Source organism: Hippocampus bargibanti, linkage group LG05, assembly GCF_051943395.1.
Source record: "Hippocampus bargibanti isolate YZ-2025 linkage group LG05, ASM5194339v1, whole genome shotgun sequence".
In the NCBI taxonomy this organism is placed as follows: domain Eukaryota; kingdom Metazoa; phylum Chordata; class Actinopteri; order Syngnathiformes; family Syngnathidae; genus Hippocampus; species Hippocampus bargibanti.
This window is the reverse complement of record NC_142738.1, coordinates 9,370,829-9,396,867: the sequence shown is the minus strand read 5'-3', so window position 1 is coordinate 9,396,867 and position 26,039 is coordinate 9,370,829. Positions and strand designations below refer to the sequence as shown.

At 42.0% G+C, this 26,039-nt stretch overlaps 1 protein-coding gene across 4 annotated transcripts in view; it reads left to right on the top strand.

The window, feature by feature from the left end:
• megf11 (multiple EGF-like-domains 11) overlaps window positions 1-26,039 on the top strand; it is a 146,935-nt gene that overhangs the window by 68,317 nt on the left and 52,579 nt on the right. For all 4 annotated transcript variants that reach the window (XM_088996437.1, XM_088996438.1, XM_088996436.1 and 1 more), the window contains 2 exons: window positions 19,980-20,226; window positions 20,308-20,428. In XM_088996437.1, coding sequence (XP_088852563.1) covers window positions 19,980-20,226; window positions 20,308-20,428 — 368 coding nt within the window. The remainder of the gene's footprint in view (window positions 1-19,979; window positions 20,227-20,307; window positions 20,429-26,039) is intronic.

Genomic DNA, 26,039 nt, shown 5'->3' with positions numbered 1-26,039 from the left:
TATTCTGTACAATTTTCACACATTTTTAGATGTGTACGGCATACAAGAAAGTTTGTACGGGAAACGCAAAAATTGTTAAATATAATTTTGAGATATGTTCAATTCCATTTTCGTCATTAAATATTAGCAGTAATGTTAATTATAACACTTATCACTACTCGTAAAAAGCGAAGTCAACCACCGAGAAAAGAATTCAGTGCAAAAAGTCTCGAGAAGAAACAAAAGCGCAGAGAAAACAAGTTCCGGTCAAGTGGAATTTTATTTAGAAATCAGTTAAATTAAACATTTTACCTTTTTTTGCCGTAATATCATTCATATTGTTTAATCAACATTATATATATATATATATATATATATATATATATATATATATATATATATATATATATATATATATATATATATATATATATATATATATATATATATATATATATACTTTGCCATCTTATGCGAGAGTCTCTTAGGAATACAGTGATACATTGGCTTACGAACTTAATTGGTTCCCAGACAGTGTGTGTGAGGCGAAAAGTGTGTATCCCAAAAAATAATTTCCCATAGGAAACCATTAAAATGAGAATAATCTGTTACCAGGTCCCCATAAAACATATTTTTAAGCCTTAAAACTACACAAAATATACCTTATTTTATGTATAATAAATGTGCTGTGGTATCATAATTAAAGAAATAAACTGTACCGTATAATAAAGTCGTTTTGTTTACCTTTGTGATGGTCGTTGATGGCTTGATGGAATGGAATTGCCGGTTTCATCAGCATTAAACAGTTGATGAGGAACATAGCCTTCTTCTTTCACCATCTTGAGGAATGACCCCTTGGAGGTGCTTTCTATGCGATAATTTTACCTTTTTCCTCATCAATTGTGTTCTGTTTAGGTGGGTTGATAGCTTTTTGCATCAAGCGTACAAATGGCTTGTGCGGGTTATTCGTGCAGCCTGATTGATGGGATTTTTAGCCTTGCAGTCTACACTCTGCATCTGAACTATCAAAGTTGAAATGAGTCCGAATAACTGAAGACTGGGGGTGTGGAATAGAGGACAAAAAAATGTCGGCTGCCATTTTATTTTTGAAGAATGGCTTCACTCTCTTTCTGTCTGTAACCTCCACCCCCTCACTGCTGCGTTCTTGACCAATCACGTGGCTTTAACCGACGACTGGGGGCGGGTATAGAGGACAAAACAGTCGGCCACCATTTTCTCGTTAGGAGAGTGGGCTCGTTCGCAAAGGACACAGCACTCATTGTGGCAGCTCCGTGTGTATCCCGAAAACTAGTTTGGATACCAAGGTAAAATGTTCATAACTTTAACGTTCGTAAACCGAAACGTTCGTAAGCCATGGGGTTTGTAAACCGAGGTATCACTGTAGCTTGTGTTGCACTTCCTCCTGTGGTTGTGTTGGGGTGACCTTGCTTGATTCTCCTTTTGGGGGAACATTAGCAGTCCCTCTCAGATCCTCCGGTGCCCCCTGCAATCTCCTGATGTTTAACCCTGGACTTCATCGCAGTGGTGCAGTGATTACAGGCCATCCCGAGAAACATCGATTGTCCCTGCTCCTCCTAGGCAAGCCCCACACAATGCTGACGAATGAACTCGTAGCCCTGCCAAGTCCAATTAACTGTCAGTGCCGCATCGATGGGCTCCTCCGTTTGGTGAGAGTGAAGAAAAACAAACTTTTAATCAAATTTGCCTCCAAGCCCCAGGGTATTTGGGGGGTTGTACTTTGCATTCCGCCGCGCTCTCGCCCAGCTTACATTCGTGGTGCCCTCTCAGGAGGTTCCTTTTCAGTTCGTGGGGGCCTGAGATAGAATAGCAAACCACACCTTTTTCTATTATCTCCGACTGATAAATCAGCCAACATTTTAATCATATACCGCTACGTAGCAGGGAAGCGAGACTGACTGTATTCATTTTGGATTTGCATTCCCAAACATGCAGTCGCGCTCCCGGCTTGGCGACACTGAATTACCTTAGTGCATTGTTTATTTTCAGTGACAGTTTACAACGTTCTTGCACAAGCCCCGAGTGCTTGTCTTTTTTTTTAATAGCGCTAAAACAATTGACCGATTAATCAATAAAGTTGGGTTTCAATTAGCCGAATACAGACGCTCCTCAGCCAACGACCATTCCAGTTACGACAAAACGGTACATCCGAACATTTTTGCGGGTCCTGTATATCGAAAAATGTTTGGATTGAAGTGCTGTAAGTTAAATTTTGTATTGCGCGCCTTTTTCCGGCCGAGCTCGCTTGCAATTGGCTGCGTTTTGTGCTTCACGAACACGTACGCATACAGCCACATTGGAGGTTTCAAGGGCTGCATGTATACGCGAGTGACACCAAGGCTGACCAATCAATTCAGGCTCCGATTCGCCGAGCTCACTTACAATTGGCTATGTAGAGTATGTGGATGGCGATGAAATCCCTCTTCTAGGAAGATGCGATCCATTACAAAAAGTAATGTCTTACTGAAGACGCAAGGATATATGTTGTCATATTACAGTAGGTTTGAATTTATTTTACGACTGTTAGAGCGTCTGTGTTTTATACTTCCCCGCTCAGTGTTCGCCTTAAGGGACAACCGACACCATTTTTTGGTTTCCTAACTGACATCAGAAATACGTTTTATAGCATCGAAAATACCCAAAACACGCAGGCTGATATTTTTAGTCAAATGCAAAACACCAATAAAAATGACTTAAAGTGGCCCAAAACTGACCTCAGAATGTTTCCATTTCAGAAGGTCCCGCCCCCTTCTTCGTGACGTCATGCCAGGACGTCTTGCCTTGCTAGACAATCAAAACAATGGCTTCAGATTCGGAGAAGATGCTTTCTTGTTACTCATCCAGTTATGAATATGATTCAAATAGTTCTGAAGAGGAAAGCATAAATGTTTGCAATCGTTTTAAAGTAGTCCTTCCGTCTCATTTTGAGGTGTCTGGACTCCAATGTAGCGCCCAGAAAATGCAGAAGATGGCACCCAAGCTCCGTTGCAAATGGGTTGATTTGTCTGCTGGGAATTTGTGTCAACTAGTATCAAATACAGTAGTCGTCTTGGTGCAACACACGATTCACCATTGCGTTATTTATGTTTTTTACTTCTAATTTCTCCATCAACATGGATCAACACGAAGTTTTCAGACCAAACAAAGTACCTATAGAGCGCACCTGATTATAATCCTCACCCACTACATTTTTAGAGGAAAATCGATTTTGTACATACACAAGCCACCCCTGTATATAAGCCGCATGTGCCCACATTAAAACATGTAAATATATTTACAAATAAAGACTGCACACAGAGAGCGTTTTCAAAGTTTTAATGCCCGTGACGCGGCAGTGCAACGGTAGCAACATGGTAGCAACACAATAGCAACACAGTATAACAGGTCTGGTAAAAGAACATACTGGTGAAAATCGCGGTAAGCCGTGTTCATCTTCCTCCTGTGAACTGAAGCCATCCAAGTAATCGTCCTCAGTGTCGGAATGAAACAGTGTAGTATAGATGTCATCACACACTACCTCAGCCACACTCTCTCTCGCTGTCAATCCGGAATTTTCTTTTCGGTGGCGATTGTTTTTGCTTTCGGTCTGATCTGCACAGTCGAAACACCTCGACCATCTGCTCTCTGTGTGTTCACCCAGTCTTCTAGAATGTTTTCCAGTTCAGGCCAGCTGCTTTTATTACCTCTGAAAGATTTTTTCTTCTTTTTACGTTGCTCCAGTTCTTCCAGCTGCCGTTTCCAGCCTCTCACCATCGATTCGTTTAAGCCAAGTTTACGTGCAGCAGCTCTGTTTCCTTCTCTATCAGACAGCGCGATTGCTTTTAGTTTGAAAGCTGCATCATATGCCTTTCTTTTTGTATTTTCCATGATGAGGGCATGTTCACGCTAATTTAATTTATGCACAAGATGAGAAGTTGCAGTCTTCCTCGAGGCATATATTCCACCGGTCTTAATTTTACCTTTTCTACTCGAGCGCCACTGGCGGCCGTTAGAAAAAATACATAAATTGGCCGCATCACTGCAATAGCCGCAGGGTTGAAAGTTTGGGGAAAAAGTAGCGGTTTATAGTCTGGAATTTACGGTACCCAAAATGCATTGTGTGTCGCTTTCTCGGTCAGGGGCGTTCCAGACGTGACCTCACGCCAGGCATCGTCATCAACTCGAAAGCAAGACTTCCTGAATATCCAGCGCTCTTAAAATGTAAAATATAGCTATATCTTCTTCTTCTTCGTTTCCTTTCGGCTTTTCCCTTCAGGGATTGCCACAGCGAATCAATGTCCTCCATCTATCCCGGTTTTGTGCATCCTCTTCTCTCACACCAGCTACCTTCATGTCCTCTTTGACCACATCCATAAACCTCCTCTTCGGTCTTCCTCTCGGTCTCCTGCCTGGCAGTTCAAGGCTCAGCATCCTTCTCCCGATATAGTCACTCTCTCTCCTCTGGACATGTCCAAACCATCTCAGTCTGGCCTCTCTGACTTTCTCTGCAAAGCCTCTAATATGAGTTGTCCCTCTAATGTACTCATTCCTGATCCTATCCAACCTGGTCACTCCCAAAGAAAACCTCAACATCTTCAGCTCTGCTTCCTGTCTTTTCTTCAGTGGCACTGTCTCCAGTCCAGACATCATGGCTGGTCTCACCACGGTTTTATACACTTTTCCTTTCATCCTAGCTGAAAGCCTTCTATCACACATCTCACCTGACATGTTTCTCCAGCCGCTCCAGCCTGCCTGGACACGCTTCTTCACCTTTTTTCCACACTCTCCATTGCTCTGGACAGTTGACCACAAGCACTTAAAATCCTCCACCTTCTTTATCTCCCTGTAGCATCACTCTTGCACTTGGATCCCTCTCATTCACACACATATAACCATCTTGCTGAATATAAAATATAAAATATAGCTATATGCCGTGGAATATTTGTAAAATACGCTCAGTAGAACTCTTTTCAAGTGATTTTACAAATTATGGACACAACTTGTCCGGAGGGGTCTGTTGTCCTTTAAACATACATTCCATACAAAATATAGTTCTGAACCAATTTACGAACAAATTCACCTTACGAAGAACCACTCGGAACGTATCTCGTGGGGAGTGTCTGTAGTTGTTATTTTTTAAGTGTTAGCATCTTCCTAAATCCCCTCTGTTGATTCTCCCACAGTCAAGATATACAACTGCGCTCTGCTCTCATATGATTAGAGTATCGCAGACATTACCACTCCCTTTCCCAAATTCAATTAAATTGTTTGCTTTTTTTGCCACACAGCGAGAAGGAGACAATCTACTTTCTACTTTGGGCATTTCAACTCTAGTTTCCAAATATTGATAAAAGGCACTCTGAGTAATGAGAGGCAAACAATCACAAGTATTCAAACGGCGAGAGAGAATACGGTTTTGGTCTCCACGTTTGCAGTAACAAAAAAAAGAATCTCGCGAAGATTACATACATGATTGTGGAGCGCATGTGTGAGAATTTTATAAATCATTGTGAGCAGCTGAGAGAGTCTGAGTCATAATTTCTGTTGTGTTGTTAAAACGTTTGAAGAGGTGAGCTCAGGGTTGATCTACATCAAACACCCCCAGGCATGCTTCTGTGGTCTGTGCACTATTTTCAAAAGACATGAGCTTACCCAAACTGATTTTGAAGCATGTAATTTCTATCTCGGTACTTTTGCCATCAAGGTACATAATTTCCGGTGTATAAGGTGTACTGGAGTATAAGTGTGGTCTATATTCACACTTTTTCCCATATATAAGGCACACCGGACTATAAGGCACACCCTCAATGAATGAAAATAAGTTTTCTATAATATATATATATATATATATATATATATATATATATATATATATATATATATATATATATATATATATATATATATATATATATATATAAAATAAAAATCCTCGTCTCACCCACCATGGGTGGTGTCTGTCCCCATTTCAGCTCGGGTCCTCTACCAGAGGCCAGGAAGCTTGAGGGTTCTGCGCAGTATCCGTGCTGTTCCCAGCACTGCGCTTTTCTGGACCGAGATATCCGATGTTGTTCCCGGGATCTGTTGCAACCACTCGTCGAGTTTGGGGGTCACTGCCCCAAGTGCTCCGACCACCACAGGCACGACTGTCACCTTTACCTTCCAGGCTCTCTCCAGCTCCTCTCTGAGCCCTTGGTATTTCTCGATTTTCTCATGTTCCTTCTTTCTGATGTTCCCATCACTCGGGACCGCTACATCCACGACAACGGCCTTCCTTTCCCCTTTATCTATGACCACGATATCTGGTTGGTTGGCCATTACCATCTTGTCAGTCTGTATCTGGAAGTCCCACAGGATTTTTGCTCGGTCATTCTCCACCACCTTGGGGGGTGTTTCCCATTTTGACCTTGGGGTTTCCAGTCCATACTCCGCACAGATGTTTCGGTAGACTATGCCAGCCACCTGGTTATGGCGCTCCATGTAGGCTTTCCCTGCCAGCATCTTACACCCTGCAGTTACGTGTTGGATTGTCTCAGGTGCCTCTTTGCACAACCTACACCTTGGGTCTTGTCTGGTGTGGTATATCCCTGCCTCTATGGCTCTGGTGTTCAGGGCCTGCTCTTGGGCAGCCAGGATGAGTGCCTCTGTGCTGTCCTTTAGGCCAGCCCTCTCTAGCCACTGATAGGACTTCTTGAGATCAGCCACTTCTGCTATGGTTCGGTGGTACATCCCGTGTAGGGGCTTTTCCTCCCATGATTGTCCCTCTTCCAGCACCTCATTCTCTGTTCCCCATTGACTGAGACATTCTCTGAGTACATCATCCGTTGGAGCCTTCTCTTTGATGTATTCATGGAGCTTGGATGTTTCATCCTGGACAGTGGCTCTCACACTCACTAGTCCCCGGCCTCCTTCCTTACGGCTTGTGTACAGTCTCAGGGTGCTGGACTTGGGATGAAACCCTCCGTGCATGGTGAGGAGTTTTCGGGTCTTAACATCCGTGGTCTGAATCTCTTCCTATGGCCACCTTATTATTCCTGCAGGGTATCTGATCACTGGCAGGGCATAGCTGTGGACTTGCCTCACCCGCTGGAGGTATTTGGTCGTAGCCGCTTTCCTTGTTGCTAATTCGAGGTTGCCATTGGCCTGTGGTATACCGAGATACTTGTAGCTGTTTTCAATGTCTGCTATTGTTCCTTCAGTGAGTGAGACCCCTTCAGTGTGGACTACCTTGCCCCTCTTAGTCACCATCCGACTACATTTCTCCAGCCCGAATGACATTCCGATATCACTGCTGTAGATCCTGGTTGTGTGGATCAGGGAGTCTATGTCCCTTTCGCTCTTAGCATACAGCTTGATGTCATCCATGTAGAGGAGGTGACTGATCGTAGCTCCATTTCTGAGGCGGTATCCATAGCCTGTCTTGGCGATTATCTGGCTGAGGGGGTTCAGTCCTATGCAGAACAGCAGTGGGGAGAGTGCATCACCTTGGTATATGCCACATTTGATGGACACTTGCGTTAGTGGCTTGCCATTGGCTTCAAGTGTGGTTTTCCACATCCTCATCGAGTTTGCAACGAAGGCTCTCAGGGTCCTGTTGACCTTATACAACTCCAAGCATTCATTGATCCATGTGTGTGGCATCGAGTCATATGCTGGAAGGCTGCCACATCACAGGAAGAGGTTCAACCAGATATATATATATATATATATATATATATATATATATATATATATATATATATATATATATATATATATATATATATATATATCAAAGTTTTCCAAATATAAGGCACACAACAATATAAGGCGCTACAGTCGAGGCTGTGGTCACACACTACGTCTTCTACAAGGGGAAATTGAGTCGGTGGCTGCGGACAGTCGTGAGAGCTTTTGTGGCTAAATATTACTTAGCATATAAGGCGCACCTGCTTATAAGTTGAAGGGTCATCTTTTGAAGAATATGAAAGCATTTCGATGTGCCTGATACACCGGAAAATACGGTAACTTCCCTGAATCATTAAATAACGATACACAAATAATATGGGCTCAAAAGAAATCAGGGAACTAATTAGATACATAGACAGTACAAAAGGGAAAACAAAATAAGATACTGTCATGAAAATGCGAGTTAATTCAGACCATCTGAGAATTGCGACTCACCACACGACTTCTCCAAGTAGTTCTGAGAACTATGGGCAGGACTTCGTGCCTTACTGTGCGCCGTTGAGTCACTTCTGTCATAATTTAATAATCTTAGTGCACAGCTCCGTTACATACATACTTGATTCTGATTCTGATTCCGCTTCTGATTCTGATTTGGGTCCGTCGCTCCACGTCATGCTTTTCAATTCTCGAATGAATTCGGGAATGGCAGCGAATGAGTTAACAGAAAAACACAGTGATGGAGGCATTTCAAAAAAAGCAGATGACTGATTCGCCCCCAACCCAGTCAGCACTGAAAGAGGTTTAAGGTCTACGGATCGATATGGTCGCTGCTCGCATGGACTCTCAAATAAGATTCCACGTGGATTTGTTTTCTTACATGGTCTCCTTGTTTAGTTTAATCAAAAGTGACCAGTGATTACACGAATTGATGTTTTATTTTAGTATTTTAGACACTCTTTCTCCCCATGCCAGGAATCAATCAGAACTGAAAGCACACGCTGACAGTCGCTGGAACCTTGCGCCCCCCCCCCCCCTACTCCGCAGACAAACCAATTCATTTGTTTGACTCTTCTTTCGTGTTTCGACAATATGTTTCCATCCTTCGCTTTCAGTAAATGTCTAAAATTTCAGTGAAAATATAACGTATTGCGCCATTCCTGAATTTGTTTGGGTTTTGTTTTTTTCTTGCGTGAGGGCCGATAAATCGCTGGCCAGACCTCTGGCCTCCACCAGGGGGCAGCATTTCCATTTTTTCCATGTTAGGTCTTTGTTCCAGCTTCAGCTGTTGTTAACCTGCTATATAACCCAATATGTAAGTATCGGATTATATTTTCGACAGGTGCCCTCATTTCAAGCTCATATAACTCCAGACCCATATAATTTTGGAATTCACTCTTTTTTTTGATGAAAGACGAGAGACTAAGGTTTCTTATGCTTTATTGACTTGTGTGATGTCACGAGAGGCTGTGTCCTGGAGGGCAAATACATCCCCCTAAGATGGCTCCACCCAGAGAGAGTCTTGGCCCCACCTGGTGTAAGGCAGCAATTAAACCCACACACCTGCAGCTGATCAGGGCTTGATTGGAAAGCAGGGCTCTTAAGGCAGAGAGCCTCTGAGTGTGCAGCTTGGGGAAAGACAAGCTCGATTGCTGTGCTCTGTGGAGAAGTTGATTGCTGCGTGGAACTCATTGCCAGTTGGGACCACACGACTGGACACTGGATTTGAACCTAGCTAAGGTGGCTAGGCTACATGACGAGGACGTCAAGAGGGGTGAGGCCTAGAGACTCTTGTAAAGAACTCCGTCTTCAGTTTTACCTCAGAAGAGACTTTATTTTGATTTAAGTATTGGAAGAGACACTATTCAAACCTTTGTTGCTTGTGAATCCTCCCTGAAACCTTTGATTAAAACCTTTTGTTTGTATCCAAACCTGTCGTCCATTGCACTTCTTGTCCCGTCCCGCTGAGAGCTAGCCTCTCATGATATCACACTACATAAACGCTTATGTTTATGTAGTCCTAAAATTCAATATTTTGTAGGTCCTGGAATTCGAGTGACAATGACAAAAACTCTGGCACTGAAGTGGACACATTTTTGCACGTCTGGCAGTGAATGAGTTAAATTTTCATGGTTCACTGATTTGCACTTCAACAGCCATCAGTGTCCGTTCTTGGATTCCAGCAAATAAAACATCCTTATCATCCTTTACGGCCTACGTAATATACTGTAATTTGGCACTCGCTGTACCCGGCATGCAAGAATTCAACCCAAGAATTGATGACTTTCTAATGATCATTTGCACAATGTGATATCATTAAAAAGCAATTATCGCTTCATTTTGGTGCACCCATGTCTTGGTGTTGTTTAGAGTAATTTCATAGGTATTGGGGCACTCCAGCTAAATTGTGTGTGTGTGTGTGTGTGTGTGTTTGAGGGGCATGTCCATTACTTGTGGCTCATGACAGGTTACAATTACTGGCTTGGGCAAGAAAAAAAAAAACCAAAAAACGAGAAAAAAAACACACTTAGCTAGCGCAGAGGCAACTAATCACACATATACCTTGATCACCAAAATCTTAAAATAACACGCTAGGTCACATCCTCAACTCAACATACTCAGTATGAAGAACCGAGTATGGTATCTACTTCTTTTGGATCCAGTGCTAGGTTCATTATTTCATGCTCTTTGGGTTAACTTTTAAGCTAGCAGGGCGAAGAGTGTGGAACACATTTATTTTAACATCACAGGTGTGATAATTGATTCATTTCTTCTTACTTGTAATTTGTAGCAGCCCTTTTTTCTATTTCATGGGAAACATTTGTGAAATGTTGAGTGACGAATAATTTCTGGCTTTTTTTTATGAGAAAACTAGTAATAAAGTCCCACATATATGTGAGAGTGGTTTTTCGTACCTGTCAACCTTGGCTAATAGCTGCCCTTATAAATGATTACAATTCCCGTATACAAGTTGTAGTGCGCCGTACATTATTCGAAATGATAAAAAAAAAAACGCTAACACACCTTTTTGACCTTTTTTTTAAACACAATTAAAAACAAAAAAAAATCCCATCCAAAAGTAGCAGTACGCTGTAGATTATGTAAAATGATGAAGAAAAAAAACCATGAAATATGGGGAAATGTCTAAGTTGACACCAATGTGTTTGTCCCCACCTTTAATTATGTTTCTGGACATACTGTAGATGAAAAATTATTTCGACACAATTTTTAGTAGCATACCCAATGACAACACAATCAAAGTTCCTGAGCGTTCTTTCGATGGGGAGGTTTCCCTATATTGACATTCATTCCATGACTGAACATCAGTCTCTGACCAGGCCCCTTGTCATTGACCACTGATGCCCAGAGGCACAATTGGCTCTATGCTAATTACAATTGATAATTGAAAAAAGGAAATCAATGTGTGCAAACCGGGAGCGCTAAGAGTTAGTTTTATCAGGTTGACATTGTTTTGTTTTTGTTTTTTTTGTTTTTCGGGGGGAGAGTATAGTGCAACATAAACCCCGACTTTGTTAATTGCATTGCGGTAACCGTGTACGGTTGTGTCTTGGAGAGGTGGCGGTGGTGTTCCTGACTGGGTTATTCAACAAGCTCTTAGATGGTGAACAGATGCCTGAAGAATGGAGACGAAGTGTACTTGTGCCCATTTTTAAGAACAAAGGAGATGTGCAGAGTTGTACTATCTACAGAGGAATAAAGTTGATGAGCCATACAATGAAACTCTGGGAATGAGTAGTTGAAGCTAGACTAAGAGCAGAAGCGAACATTTGGGAGCAGCAGTATGGCTTGATGCCAAAAAAGAGTACGACAGATGCAGTGTTTGCTTTAAGAATGCTGATAGAGAAGTACAGAGAAGGTCAGAAGGAATTGCATTGTGTCTTTGTAGATCTGGAGAAAGCGTACGACAGGGTGCCCAGAGAAGAGCTGTGGTATTGCATGAGGAACTCTGGAGTGACAGAAAAGTATGTCAGAGCGGTGCAAGACATGTATTATGACTGTAAGACAGTTATTAGGTGTGCTGTCGGTGTGACGGAGGAATTCAAGGTGGAGGTGGGTCTCCACCACAGGTCATCTCTAAGCCCCTTCTTATTTGCTATGGTGATGGACAGGCTGACAGACGATGTTAGACAAGAATCTCCTTGGACCATGACAGATGACATTGTGATCTGTACGAACGGGGAACAGGTGGCGGAGAAACTAGAGATGTGGAGATATGCCCTGGAAAGGAGAGGAATGAAGATCAGTCGCAGCAAGACGAAATATGTGTGTGAATGAGAGGGATCCAAGTGCAAGAGTGATGCTACAGGGAGAAGAGATAAAGAAGGTGGAGGATTTTAAGTACTTGGGGTCAACTGTCCAGAGCAATGGAGAGTGTGCAAAAGAGGTGAACAAGAGTGTCCAGGCAGGCTGGAGCGGCTGGAGAAAAATGTCAGGTGTGATGTGTCATAGGAGGGTTTCTGCTAGAATGAAAGGAAAACAGTGGTGAGACCAGCCATGATGTCTGGACTGGAGACAGTGACACTGAAGAAAAGACAGGAAGCAGAGCTGGAGGTAGCAGAGCTGAAGATGTTGAGGTTTTCTTTGGGAATGACCAGGTTGGATAGGATCAGGAATGAGTACATTAGAGGGACAACTCATATTAGAAGCTTTGGAGAGAAAGTCAGAGAGGCCAGACTGATGGTTTGGACATGTCCAGAGGAGAGAGAGCGACTATATCGGGAGAAGGATGCTGAGCCTTGAACTGCCAGGCAGGAGACCGAGAGGAAGACCGAAGAGGAGGTTTATGGATGTGGTCAAAGAGGACATGAAGGTAGCTGGTGTGAGAGAAGAGGATGCACAAAACCGGGTTAGATGGAGGACATTGATTCGCTGTGGCGACCCCTGAAGGGAAAAGCCGAAAGGAAAAGAAGAAGAAGAGGAGGTAACTGTGTACGGTTGTGCCTGATGGAGATAAACTTTATTCCTACTCGAGGTTTTTTTTCCCTCCCTCTTATATTAAACGGAAGCAATAGGTCTCTGCAAGACAAGACGGGTTATTAAATAAAAAGAAGAGTGTGACAGTCAGTTGAACAATATGACGATACACATGCTTTTATCAGTTGTGTGACGTTCTGGAGAACGAGCGCCTGGTTTCCTGCATGGGAAGATGCTTTCACCCTCTGTTACATCCCACCAAAAAAGTATGGTTTTATTTGAAATATCATAAAGTTGTTTGGCATAAAGCCAACAAAGATCCAGCTTGGTCATACTCGGCGGCCTCTGTTGACTCAGCTGAAGATGAACTTCAGAGGAGCTGACATGCAGCTGTAACATCTTCATTGATTCGTACTTTACATACCAAACTCAACCCGGAATCACCTGGTTCTACGTTTTTTTTAAATCAGAGAAACCGTTATTATATAAATTAAGTCATTTTGGCATCACCTTTAACGATCTGGATAATCAATTGGCACATCCTGTTTCGACCCGTTCACGTCTAAAGGCGCTATCAAGGATACGGGGATGCACGTTGGGACGAAAGCGTCTGATCAATTTGTGTTTGGAGCTTCTCCTCTTTGTTGTTAATGTAGCCCTGTGCTCATCAGTCCTCGGGAGAGGTGGGGGGGGGCGCACAGGGCTTCGGAGAAGATGAATTAAGGCAGGACAAATAACACGCCCAAGAACAGAAGCTGCAAGCAGGACGCCTCTCCAATCTAGCAGAACCACCCCTATGACTACTGGCAGGTTTTTATGTATGCTTCCCAAATGCATTTGTCAAGCTAACATTGACGTGTCCGTCCTCAAACTCTGCTTTTGTTTACCTCTTGCGATTAATATCCAAACTTTAAAATGACTGCAGTGTTTTACAATCATTCCCATTTGAGTCATTCACGCATTGAAAAATGTGCTTATGATCCTAAAACTTTTATTAAACAATCTTGGACTGAAGTCTGCTTTTTATTTTCATTGAAGAAAATACTGACTCCTTTAATGTATTTGTTTATTTTTTGACATCCCTCTAAAACAACCTTTACCATAAGCCAGGGTTTTTTTTTCAAGGTGAAATCCCCCTCGGTGAACACAAAATTGTTATTGCCTTTCTTGCTCTGGTGGTGCTTGTCTGTATGCTAGTGGTCACCTGGGTATAAAAACAGAGTTGTGGAATATTTTGAATGTGGCTCAATAATTTGAAGGCACATTTAAATGTAGTCCTAAAAATAAATCTCAATTTCAAAGCAATTTCCATCCATTTTCTAAGCTATCCTTACATGGCACGCACATGATAACCAATCAGTCACTGTGGCACCCCTAATTAGTTACATTTAAGGTTTATTTTCAAATGTTTTTTTATTTATCTAGCTATTTAGCTCGCTGTCCAGCTGTCTAATTAGCTAGCTATCTAACTAGCTATCTATCTAGTTATCTATCTAGCTATCTATCTATCTGGATAATCAATTGTCGATCTAGCTATCTAGGTAGCTAACTATTTACTACCTGTTATTTATTTATGTATTTATTTATTTACAATCTCGTTATTTCTTTATTTGTTTACTATCTGGTTATTTATGTATTTATTTATTGAATACATTTGTTCAACTTTGAATTATTTGTGCTGCTTATAAATATTCAAACATTGAGCCCAATTGAAGTTTTCACATTTTTTGGAATTATTGCTTTAGGTTTTGTACAATGTGGTTTGAACCAAAACTTTATGGAACCGATTTATTGTAAGAACGAAGGTGCGACTGTCTGTCTTCTAGAAGCTGAAAGTGTCCCACGGCAACAACCTTGCGAACATTCCCAGACAACCTGATTTTTTTGACTCGTCCATTTTGCATTTTGGCATTCTGTCGACTTTCTGGTGCACCTCCTGATGATAAAATGTTAATCAGTGTGTGCTCAGGAGGCCACGCTGAGGAGAACGTGTGAGCAAAGTCAGCTGCTGGAAGATGTTTGTTCTTAATCCCCACCACAATCGGTCACTTATCACGCCGACTTTTGAGCACACTTCAAAGCTGGGCACTGGCGCCAAGTCTTTCTCAGCCCGTTTTTTGGCCGTCACCTTCAAAAGTTTGCCATCGGCTCCTTCCTCACAATGCGATCTCTTTTGTTCGAGTCAAGGAGATTATACCAAGCACCTTGGGATTGTTCTTCCCCCTGTATGTGAGGTTATCCGCATCTTTACTCTTATCCAATATGAACTCTCAGAGTCCAAGGCGAGTTGTATAAGTGTCCGCTTGTTAGGTAGTTTGACCCCGGGTACATGCAGTTAATGCATCTCATCTGGTATCGGACGCGCCGCAAGACCTGTTGCCGGCGCAAAAACATCTCACTGGGGGCGAATCGTCACATCACTTAAATTGAGCCGTGCATCCCCAGAAGCTGACGTCCTTCTGCCGGCGTCCTCTGTGTCTGCTTGCTGCACCTCAGCCCTGACTTCTAAATTACGCCTAACTGCTGTCAATACGGGTAAAGTGAGAGACGCCTGAGTGAAGTTGGATAATGGGCTTTGCTCCGTCCACGCCAAGGCTTCCAACCGCAAGCCACAGACGGTTTATGACTCCAAAGGGTGACACCGGTTGAGCTGGAAAGCAGCAGGAAAGTACACAATGCAATTTTCTGTGACCACATTCGTGTGTTTGAGTGGTGTGAATGTCATATCTGCACGACAAAGTGGAGTCTGGACGCAGTCAGCGAAATTGATCATCTGTCTAATTCTTTGCATATATTGTGTATGTATATTAATAAGCACATTTTTGGGCTTGAAAAGATCCCATGGCTCAATAATGTCCAAAGTGCGGCCCGGGGGCCAAATGCGGCACATGGTCAATTTTCATCCGGCCCACAGCCTCCGTGATAAAATAAGTAATGTCTGTCCCGCATGTAGAATGAATACATGGGGCAGTAGCGCTGTTACCTGCATGTGCGAAGTGCTGCCATAGGCTAGAGGCTCAATCAGGAACAGCAAATTAGTCAATGAGTAATTTACTGAATGAGCTCCCCCAATTTTCCAAAATGGCAATTTTCTAGAGTGAAGTTGAGTGAATATTCAATTTTCAATGTCAATCCAATTCACAAATTATGATGCCATTCCTGAATTTGTTCGGGTTTATTTTTTTCATGCTCGGGTTCTAATAAAGCGCTGGCCATGGCCTTTGGCCTCTGGGGCAGCATTTCCCTTTTTTTCCCTGTTAGCACTTTGTTCCAGTTTCAGCTGTTATTAAAGCACAATATAAACCAATATATATTTTGTACAGCCACCTTCATTTCAAGCTCATATAACTCTAGACCCATATATTTTATGAATTAACTCTTTTTTTTTTTTTTTTTAAAAAAAAAAAAAAAAAAAAAAAAAAAGTCTAATGTTTCTAACGCTCTATTGAATGTTTATGTAGTCCTAAAACTCAATATGATTGTTGGGGTAATTCGCTATACGAACATCTTTAAACATCTTTTTGCATTGTTTTGTTTTTCTTGGACTTCCTGATACGTCATATCCTGCCTGCATTTACATGATGTCACACCCAAACGTCACATACTATTACGTCACATCCTGTCTGTCTTATATAAATGCTCTCCCAACACATCTATCTTCCTCTTTCCTCTCTGTGTCCCCTCAACCGACCTCACAATGTCCCTGCTGTCTACAAGATTAAAATAACTTATTCTGTTCAACACCTGGCTTCCTGCTGATTTCACCATCCCACTTCTAACACCCTGAAGAGCGATGAACCAGGAAGGAACAATCACTTTTAACCCATCAATTATGTAGTCCTAAAACTCAATATTCTGTGGGTCCTGGAATTCGGACAATGACAAAAACCCTGGCACTGGAATGTACACATTTTTGCACATCGTCTGGCAGTGAATGAGTGAACCAAAACACATGCTTAAGATAATTAAAATAAAAAAGCAGATGTGAAGTACATTATGGCTCGCTGAAATGTATTTCAAGAAATTGCTGTTATATGGAAAGAACATCCACCAAAGTTGGGCCACTGACATTTTTAACACCCCAAATATGGCCCCCTTTGCAAAAACTTTAGACAACCCTGCCGTAGCCTGTAGCCTGGCATCATGGAAACTATTCCATATTTGGGCTGGACCAAAACTATTTATTTATTTTTATTTTGTGTATGATTGTGCTGCACAGTAGCAAACTAAATTGCCCCCCTGGGGACAGTAGCTGTTGTTGTGCCGAGTGAAATATGGCCTGACCTTCTGACATGTAAAGGGGAGACGCTTGTCACTATTATACTTGCTGTGTGTCACAACACATTGTATTTTTGAGTTCATAAAAATAAAGTAAAATCCGCTGGTGTTCGAGATAATGGTGCTAATTGAGGATAATGGTGCGCTTAGCAATTTGCTTGTTTTCAATAGAACAAACCAAGATGGAAAACTGCGCTCAAAATAATCCTGCAAACCTGGCCTCAATGCCCTGACTTTTATCAGCCACTCAACCTTTTGGGAAAGCGTTCACACAGATTTATATTCATGCAATACAACCAGTCAGCTGCCTCTTGTCAATGTGGCCGCAGCATCTACGGCAGCGGAGTGGCATGTTTGACGACCGCCCTCTGGGCGAACCTGGCTTTATCCGTGAAGGGAATGATCATCTTCCTGTTGCGTACACGGAAAAACAAGCTTGGCTGGCAACCACCAAATAGGCTTAATTGGGTTGCCATATTGGCAGATCACACCTGGCAAAGCGAACATACAAGGAACCGGCCCTTCAGACTGCGAGTAATCAATAGTGGAATACTTAGCTCACAGATAGGAGTGAATAGGCTTTAAACTGCGGGTTTGATGTCGAGCAAAAGAGCAGGTGTTGATGGAGATACATCAGGCCATACCCATCACTTAAATCAGCACTCCACACTCTCAAGAACAATTAGGTTTGCAAGGCAGTCTGAAACTTGCGCAGTGGGCTAATTAACCTTCACATAAAAAATGGCTGTTTATTTAACACTGAAGGATTAGCTCTTTACTTGCAGTTTGTGGGATTATTGAGTAGCTCTAAACACACCTGTCACTTGCGCCGCGTGTGGATGTGCTTGTTTTACACCATTTCCTCAGACCCCACTTGGTCATGTCATCCGGCTATTTACTTGGGCCCACAAGAAGCCACCGCTTTTAAGAGCGTCAATATAACAGTGCGGTTGCAAGAGCCAAGAGTGCGGTTAGGGGAGATGAATGTATGGTCTGCGCAATTACGCCAAAGAAATAACATTTGTTTAGCAAAGTTGTAAAAAGCTCACACTGGACCATCAATGTGTTTTTTTGTCAATACTGACTTATATGTCTGGAAGATTTGAATAGCTAACACATATGGCTTGCCTGTTTGTAGAATAATTTAAAGATAAGCTTTATATTATAGCTTTAACGTTGTTATATACCTGTACAGTAACTGAGAGTAGAGGATAATAAATAGTCAACCTTTGCAACTATCACAATCCTTTCTACAAAATGTTGCGGTGGATCTTTGAAACGTTCAGTGATGTAGGAATAGAGCGACGGCCTGGTTTGCTGTCTCTGTTCTGGTACATCCCAGCGGTGTTTGATGGCATCCAAACCGTACTTTTGTGGGCATCCAAACCATACTTTTGTGCACTGGGAACCAAAAAAGAACATTTGCAAACTGTTCCCATCCAAGCTGGACGCTGAGAATCCAAGCAAGGGCCTATAGTTTTAAAAATTGCAAGCAAGATTTGAATGTAGCTTCACTCACTTCACTAATTCCACTCAAACTCCCCTAAACTTCACGTTTGACCAAAGCAGCTGCCTTCACCAACATTTAGAATGGTATCTGATTATGATAGCGCGCAGCTTTGATAGTCACCAATAATGTTGTCAGGCATCAATAAAAGCAGTAGCTATACTATGCTAGCATTAGCACTGTTAACAAAACTACATTAGCCACAGCTGTTACATTGATATGACTTATTTGTGTGACCATAACAAACAATGTATCAGTTTGAAGTAATATTTTTGGGTGAATGTATAATAAACTCAAATCACAAGGCTAAAAGAAATGATAAAAACACTTTTTAAGCTAAAATGTTTAGCTCCTGCCTGAGGCCCCTTCACCTAATTTCTGTTTTTTAGTGGTATGTCCAGTAGTTAGCAAACAATGAATGCCCTTACGCACACACGCGCACGCACTCACACACACACACACACACACACACACACACACACACACACACACACACACACACACACACACACACACACACACACACACACACGTTTTCATGTTTTCTGCGGACCACTTGTTTGGATCATCACTTACGGGGACCATCCTCTCCAAATAATAATAATAATAATAATAATAATAATAATAATAATACATTTTATTTCAAGTGCCTTTCAAAGCTCTCAAGGACACTTTACAGTCACAGACAAGCATAGATACAATAATAAATAAAATACAATTATAAATGGAATACAATTATAAATAGAAGCAAGAGAGAGAGCTACACAGAAAATGCAATTTTAAATAGGTGGGTTTTCAGATGGGATTTGAAGGTGGGAAGAGAATCGATGTTACGAATGTTGGGAGGAAGTGAGTTCCAGAGTTTGGGGGCAGAGCAGCTGAAAGCTCTGTCCCCCATCGTGCTGAGACGGGCAGGGGGGCACACGTGAGGAAGAGGATCTGAGGGTAGGACTAAACTTTCAATATGCACACAGTGGCTTTGTCAAATGCATCTTTTATGAAACATTCACAGGAAACCATTGGAGCAACTCCTGTAACAGGCACCATTTCCTGTAACGTTTTCTATTTGGGGACCAGTTTTTTTTTTTGTCCCTATACATCAAAAGGTTCCCAGATCGTGACTGTGTAAACATGTTTGTGTCCCCATAACCATACAGAACCAAGAGCGCACACACGCTTACACACACACACACACACACACACACACACACACACACACACACACACACACACACAGTTATGATTATACAAAAATAATTTCAATTAAGCTATTGCAGGCCAAGCTAACAAGGTCATGGTATTGCAACATTTTAGTGTTTTCATTCATTTAGGTTTCTCAGGCTTGAAAAGCCCACACAGTTAAGGTCTGGTAGTTAAAAGATCTGCTTCGCAGTCAATAGGTTCTGGGTTTGAATCTCAGCTACCTCTTGTGTAGAGTTAGAAAGTTTACTCTGTGTTTGTGCCTTCTCCAGGGACTGGTCAGAATTTGCTTTATGTTGTTGCAAATGGTTTGGAATGTTACTCAATAAATTAATGGTGCGGAATCTTTTTTTTATTGTTTCTATTCACTCCCAATGACACTTTTGTGTTGCTGCAGGTTGCGAGAGTGACTTCTGGGGACCTCATTGCAGCAATCGATGTCAGTGTCAAAATGGGGCAAAGTGCAATCCCATCACAGGGGCATGTGTTTGCACCGATGGCTACCAAGGGTGGCGCTGTGAAGAACTCTGTGAGTCGGGTTACTACGGTAAGGCTTGCCAACTGCCATGCCAGTGTCTCAATGGAGCCAGCTGCGACCATGAAACTGGAGAGTGCATCTGCGCATCGGGGTACACGGGCGCCTTGTGAGTAGCGATGAGCATGTGACTTCATTGCAATTTTACGCCTGTTTGTGCATGTCTGATTGGTGACTTATGTGGTGGCAGCTGTGGAGAGCATTGCCCCTATGGCAGTCACGGACTGCAGTGTGTGCAAGGCTGCCCCTGTCAGAATGGAGGCACGTGCCACCACATCACTGGAGATTGTTTCTGCCGTGCCGGGTGGACGGTAGGTCCTTTGAGGCAACTTGGAAAAAATGTTAATCAATCATGCGCAGTGCTGTATGTGCATGTTCATTTTTCCGCCAGTACACATCCAGTTGACTGTATTTGGGAATTTGGAAGACCATACTGTGCTTTTCTTTGCGTTCTGGCAGAATGAGGGCCTAAGACCAGACAAAATTATGTTTAAGGCAGGAGTCAGGAAACGTTTTGACTAAGAGAGCCGTAAAAGCAACATATTTAGAAATGGTTTTCAGTGAGAGACACGCGCACGCACACACACGCGCACACATTCCTGTTTCAATGGTTTTGTGAGGTCCGGATAACTCCAGATGAGGAGTGAGGACCACCGTTGCTGATAAGTTTAGAGAAGAACTAGTGTTACATTTGAACACTAAATGTCACCCCATTTCCCACTTCAACTTCTTTAAAAACAAAGAAAGAAAAAAATGGACTTGAAATTGAAATACAGTAAAGTCTCGTGATATCGATATTCAAGGGAGTCCGAAAAAATATCGATATAACCGGGACTATCGATATATCCGACCCTGTTTGCATGTAATTTTCTCCGTGCGTGCATAGAAATAGTATCGATATAACCGGGATTATCGATATATCCGATATCGATATAACGAGACTTTACTGTAACAGCAGAAGTGAGGTTTCTGAATGGGTACAATCAAGGTCCTCACCCCTGTAGTGAATTTAGTTAAAATATCGGTTTACTTTTTATGGTATGAACTTTTTCCTCTCATTAACCATTCACACACACACACAAAAACGCACATGTGAAAATAACTTGATAATACTTACCATTAATATGAATTGTTTTCCGTTTCTCATGATTGGTAAAAATCCAGCCTAACTATCGGAATGTAAGTCAATTGCCTGGTCCATACATGAAGTTACTCTGAGCTAGCCTGCACACTGCTCATTAGCTTGCATGCTTGCTTTCTGCTATCGCTCGTAGAGTACATTAATGCGAATGTAGCATAGGGCGTGTAAAGGTGCTACTGACATTGGACAGTTTCATCGATGATATTCGATGGAAATGTTTCTTCAGCCGTCATCTGTACTTTTTTGAAGGTGTCGGATGTTTCATTCCTCATCCGAAAAGCTTCGTCAGCAAACTAAAGTTCTGCTGGTATCTCTGGCCCTATATATATCCCTAATGTCATTAATGCTACATTGATATTACTTATTTGTGTGTCATTAATGTCATAAGGGATATATATGTATATAGGGCCAGAGCAACCAGCAAAATTTTAGTTACCTGATGAAACCTTTCGGATGAGTGGCGAAACGTCCGACACCTTCAAAGAAGTACAAATGACGGCTGAAGAAATCTTTTCATTGATGGACCACTCCTGTATGACTGAGAGCTTACAGTGCCTTACACAAACGCATCGATGATATCGTTTCATTACAAATTAGAATCACGGCAGAACTTGTTCTCTCCGCAGAAGTGAATCTCTCAGTCCATTCAACCTGAAATGTGCAACATTCGTATCTTTTACTCGTAAAGCTTATTTAAAAAGGGGGTGTTTACCTGTTTCGACATCAACGGCCAACTAGGTCAGTATCATCCAAACATTTCTCTTTCACCAAACTGCATCCCAAACAGGAAATGAACAGCAAAAAAGCAATGATATTGCGATATTATCTGCGAGCCAGATGTAATCATCAAATGAGCCATATTGGCTCGCGAGCCAAAGGTTCCCGATCCCTCGTTTAAGGGGTGACATTGGAGTGGATTTTCACTCCCGTTCCATCCTGTTATGTCACATTAAAAATGGCAGCACATCCGTCAGATTATTTTTTCATCAATGATTCCGCTACGGTCTTCTACTGTACACTTTTTATGCTACAGCATCCCCATCATGTGATTAAAAGTAAAGCTGATTCTCATTCCACAGGATTCAGGAAAAAAATGTCAACTTCCAGTTCTCATACATATTGAGTTTCAGAAATCATAAATCGGGAGATTTTCGTACTTGAGACTCTGTGGTGCATGTTAAAATAAAATGAGCGTTACAAAAGTGTAAATTAGAATTAAATAAAACACAAAATTTATACATTCAAGGTGTAAAAATGTATTTCGCAACATCATTTTTTTTCCATCATGGCTGACCGAAATGTGCATGCAACATATTGAACAACATGCAAATGATACTCCGCAATCACTTGCTCTTATCCCAAAATATTCAATTTGACAACCTGACTGAAATTTACTGACATTTTTTTGCAGGACGCTTTAGAATTTCGCTGCTTACTATCCGCCATGTTTATTCGTCTGCTGTTCTCGAACGTATAGGATGACGCGCACTGCGAGACGAGCTATTCTCATTTATTGAGCAGCAGTAGAAAATGACAGCGATTGAGGCTATTCGTAGTTCGGTCACTTTCCAAATCGGAGCGAATGGTACTGTTACAAAATTGTAAAAATGAGCGCCCCCCCCCCCCCCCCCCAAAAAAAAAAAAAAAAAAACACATTTTTTGGGGAAACCGGGATTTTTGGCTTTCTAATCGTGAGGCGTGAGTATTGTGGTCAAAATCGGGAATCTCCCGACCAAATTGTGGGACTTAAAGGACAACCGACGCCTCCGGACAAGTTGTGTCCATAATTTGTAAAATCACTTCAAATGACTTCTACTGAGCGTATTTTAAAAAGATTCCGTGGCATATAGCTATATTTTACGTTTTAAGACTCGCGCTGAATATTCCAGTCTTGTTTTTGAGTTGGTGACGATGCCTGACGTGGCGTCACATCTGGAATGCCTCTGACCGAGAAAGCGACACACAATGCATTTTGGGTACTTTGTTTGGTCTGAAAACTTTTTGATGATCCGTGTTTAAGGCAAAATTAGAAGAAAAAAAAACATAAATAACGCGATGGTGAATCGTGTGTTGCACCAAGACTACTATTTGATACTAGTTGACACAAATTCCCAGCAGACAAATCAGCCCATTTCCAACGGCGCTTGGGCACCATCTTGTGTATTTTCTGGACGCTACATTGGAGTCCAGACGCCACAAAATGACACGGAAGGACTTCTTTAATCGATTGCAAACATTTATGCTTTCCTCTTCAGACCTATTTGAATCATATTCATAACTGGATGAGTAACAAGAAAGCATCTTCTCGGAATCTGAAGCCATTGTTTTGATTCTCGAGCAAGGCAAGAAGCCCTGGCGTGATGTCCGAACAAGGGGGCGCGACCTTCTGAAACTGAAACTTTCTGCGGTCATTTTGAAGTAGTTTTGAGCCACTTTAAGTCATTTTTATTGGTGTTTTGCATTTGATTAAAAATATCAGCCTGCGTGTTTTGGGTATTTTAGATGCTATAAAATGATGTCAGTTAGGAAACACAAAAATGGTGTCGGTTGTCCTATAACTTGTGTGAGTTCTCACTCATGGTGTTCTTGCTCACATGAGTCTAAATGCTTGTCTGTCTCTTTCTTTTATTCTGCCTTTTATCCAAATCAGATGAGCTAGGCTTGAGCATCCCACATCTTTAGAAGGGGATTTTACAATTTTATTATAATTATTTTTAGTGCCATCTACCGTTTGCGACAGCTGACATATACAGTATGCAAGAGTAATCATTTCTAATGGTCTTTTGGCCCAAAATCAATCTCGCTTCCCAAAGAACGGAACATTTCCCAGTGCTTTCTTTCCTGCTCGATTAGTGGGGAGGCTTGGGGTCCGGTACCCCATAGTCCACTGCCACTTCCAGTTATTAAACACCATCTTGTGCTGGATAATCACACTGAGCAGGGGGGCAGGCCCATTTTTGTGGATGCCTTGACTGACATGCCCCACATTGCATTACAACCATGGCACACTATTATGTGCCCTAGATGAATTCCCCAGTTGGGATAATTCCTTTATTTTAAAACCAGTAGAACTTTTACATAACATCAACTTGCCAAACGATGGAAACCAATGCCAATAATCTGTCATTATATTACGCAAATGTTCATTAATATGCGCTGCTTTTAGATGAATAAATGAGCAGAATAAGCGCTGTACAAATTGGAAATCGGAAAGATGGCTGTTTAAACAGTCTTACACTTGCCTTTTTTGGAGGCACAGATTTCCAAATACTGTATGAAAAAACGACCCCCCCATAACGGACTACCAAACATCAATTTGTGTATCTTTTACAGCAAAATTATTATGAGGAAAATAAAACAGGAACATTATGATCACAATAATACTGTACAGACAAAATAGCGGATTCATCATATGGAATATGAATATTTAATAAGCAATGACAGGCTCTGAACCAATGGTGTTCACGTTCATCCTCAAATGTAAACTTAATTTATATTTTCTTGGTGTGAATCACAATAAAAGCTGGTCATACGGCACTTTAAATCATTTATGTATCAATACTGTTACGGTAACATGAATTAGGATCAGCAACATCATGAATCCTGATGAAAAGATCATCATTTAGTCTGTGGATCGTTCCGACTCACCAAATGTCATCAAATCATAATAATAAATAATGCCACCTTGTCACAAATAAACCATGGCACAGTTTTCATTATTCTACTGATCATTGAAGCATTCCAGCGCTAGCATCTATCAAACCTGGCAGGGAATACAGAAAACCAATCATGATTTATTTAGATGCAAATAAACAGGTGAAAAGTAAAACATCAAATGTTTGCGATGAAAAGGTTTCTTCAGCCGTCATCTGGACTTCCAAAGAAGTACAGATGACGGCTGAAGAAACCTTTTCAGCGATGGACCACTCCTTTACGACTGAGAGCTTACACAGACATATCAAATGTTTGCATTTTTTTTCATAGAGATAAATGTGAAATAACTCACATAAGACCAAACTAATCACCTCTCTTCTTCTTCTTTTCCTTTTGGCTTTTCCCTTCAAGGGTCGCCACAGCGAATCAATGTCCTCCACCTATCCCGGTTTTGTGCATCGTCTTCTCTCACACCAGCCACCTTCATGTCCTCTTTGACCACATCCATAAACCTCCTCTTCGGTCTTCCTCTCGGTCTCCTGCCTGGAAGTTCGGGGCTCAGCATCCTTCTCCCGATATAGTCACTCTCTCTCCTCTGGACATGTCCAAACCATCACAGTCTGGCCTCTCTGACTTTCTCTCCAAAGCCTCTAATATGAGTTGTCCCTCTAATACGTCTGTGTAAGCTCTCAGTCGTACAGGAGTGGTCCATCGATGAGAAGGTTTCTTCAGCCGTCATCTGTACAATTTTGAAGGTTTCGGACGTTTCGCCTCCTATCCAAGAGGCTTCGTCAGCGAACTAAAGTCTGACTGGTCGTATCGGCCCTATTTATATATCCCTAATGTCCAGGCATAGCGGCGCCGGACACAGCTATGATAGGTCCCTACTCTCAGGTTGGGGGGAGCAGAGGACCCCTCCCTGTGGCTCCACTGATTGTTCCTACATTCCTGACTAACGACTGGCCTATTACCCCCACTCCCCCCGGTATCACCTCATCAGCATAACGACCCTCATCAGCATTGCGAAAGTTTCTTTTGTGTCCGGCGCCACCATGTCTGGACATTAGGGATATATAAATGGGGCCGATACGACCAGTCAGACTTTAGTTCGCTGACGAAGCCTCTTG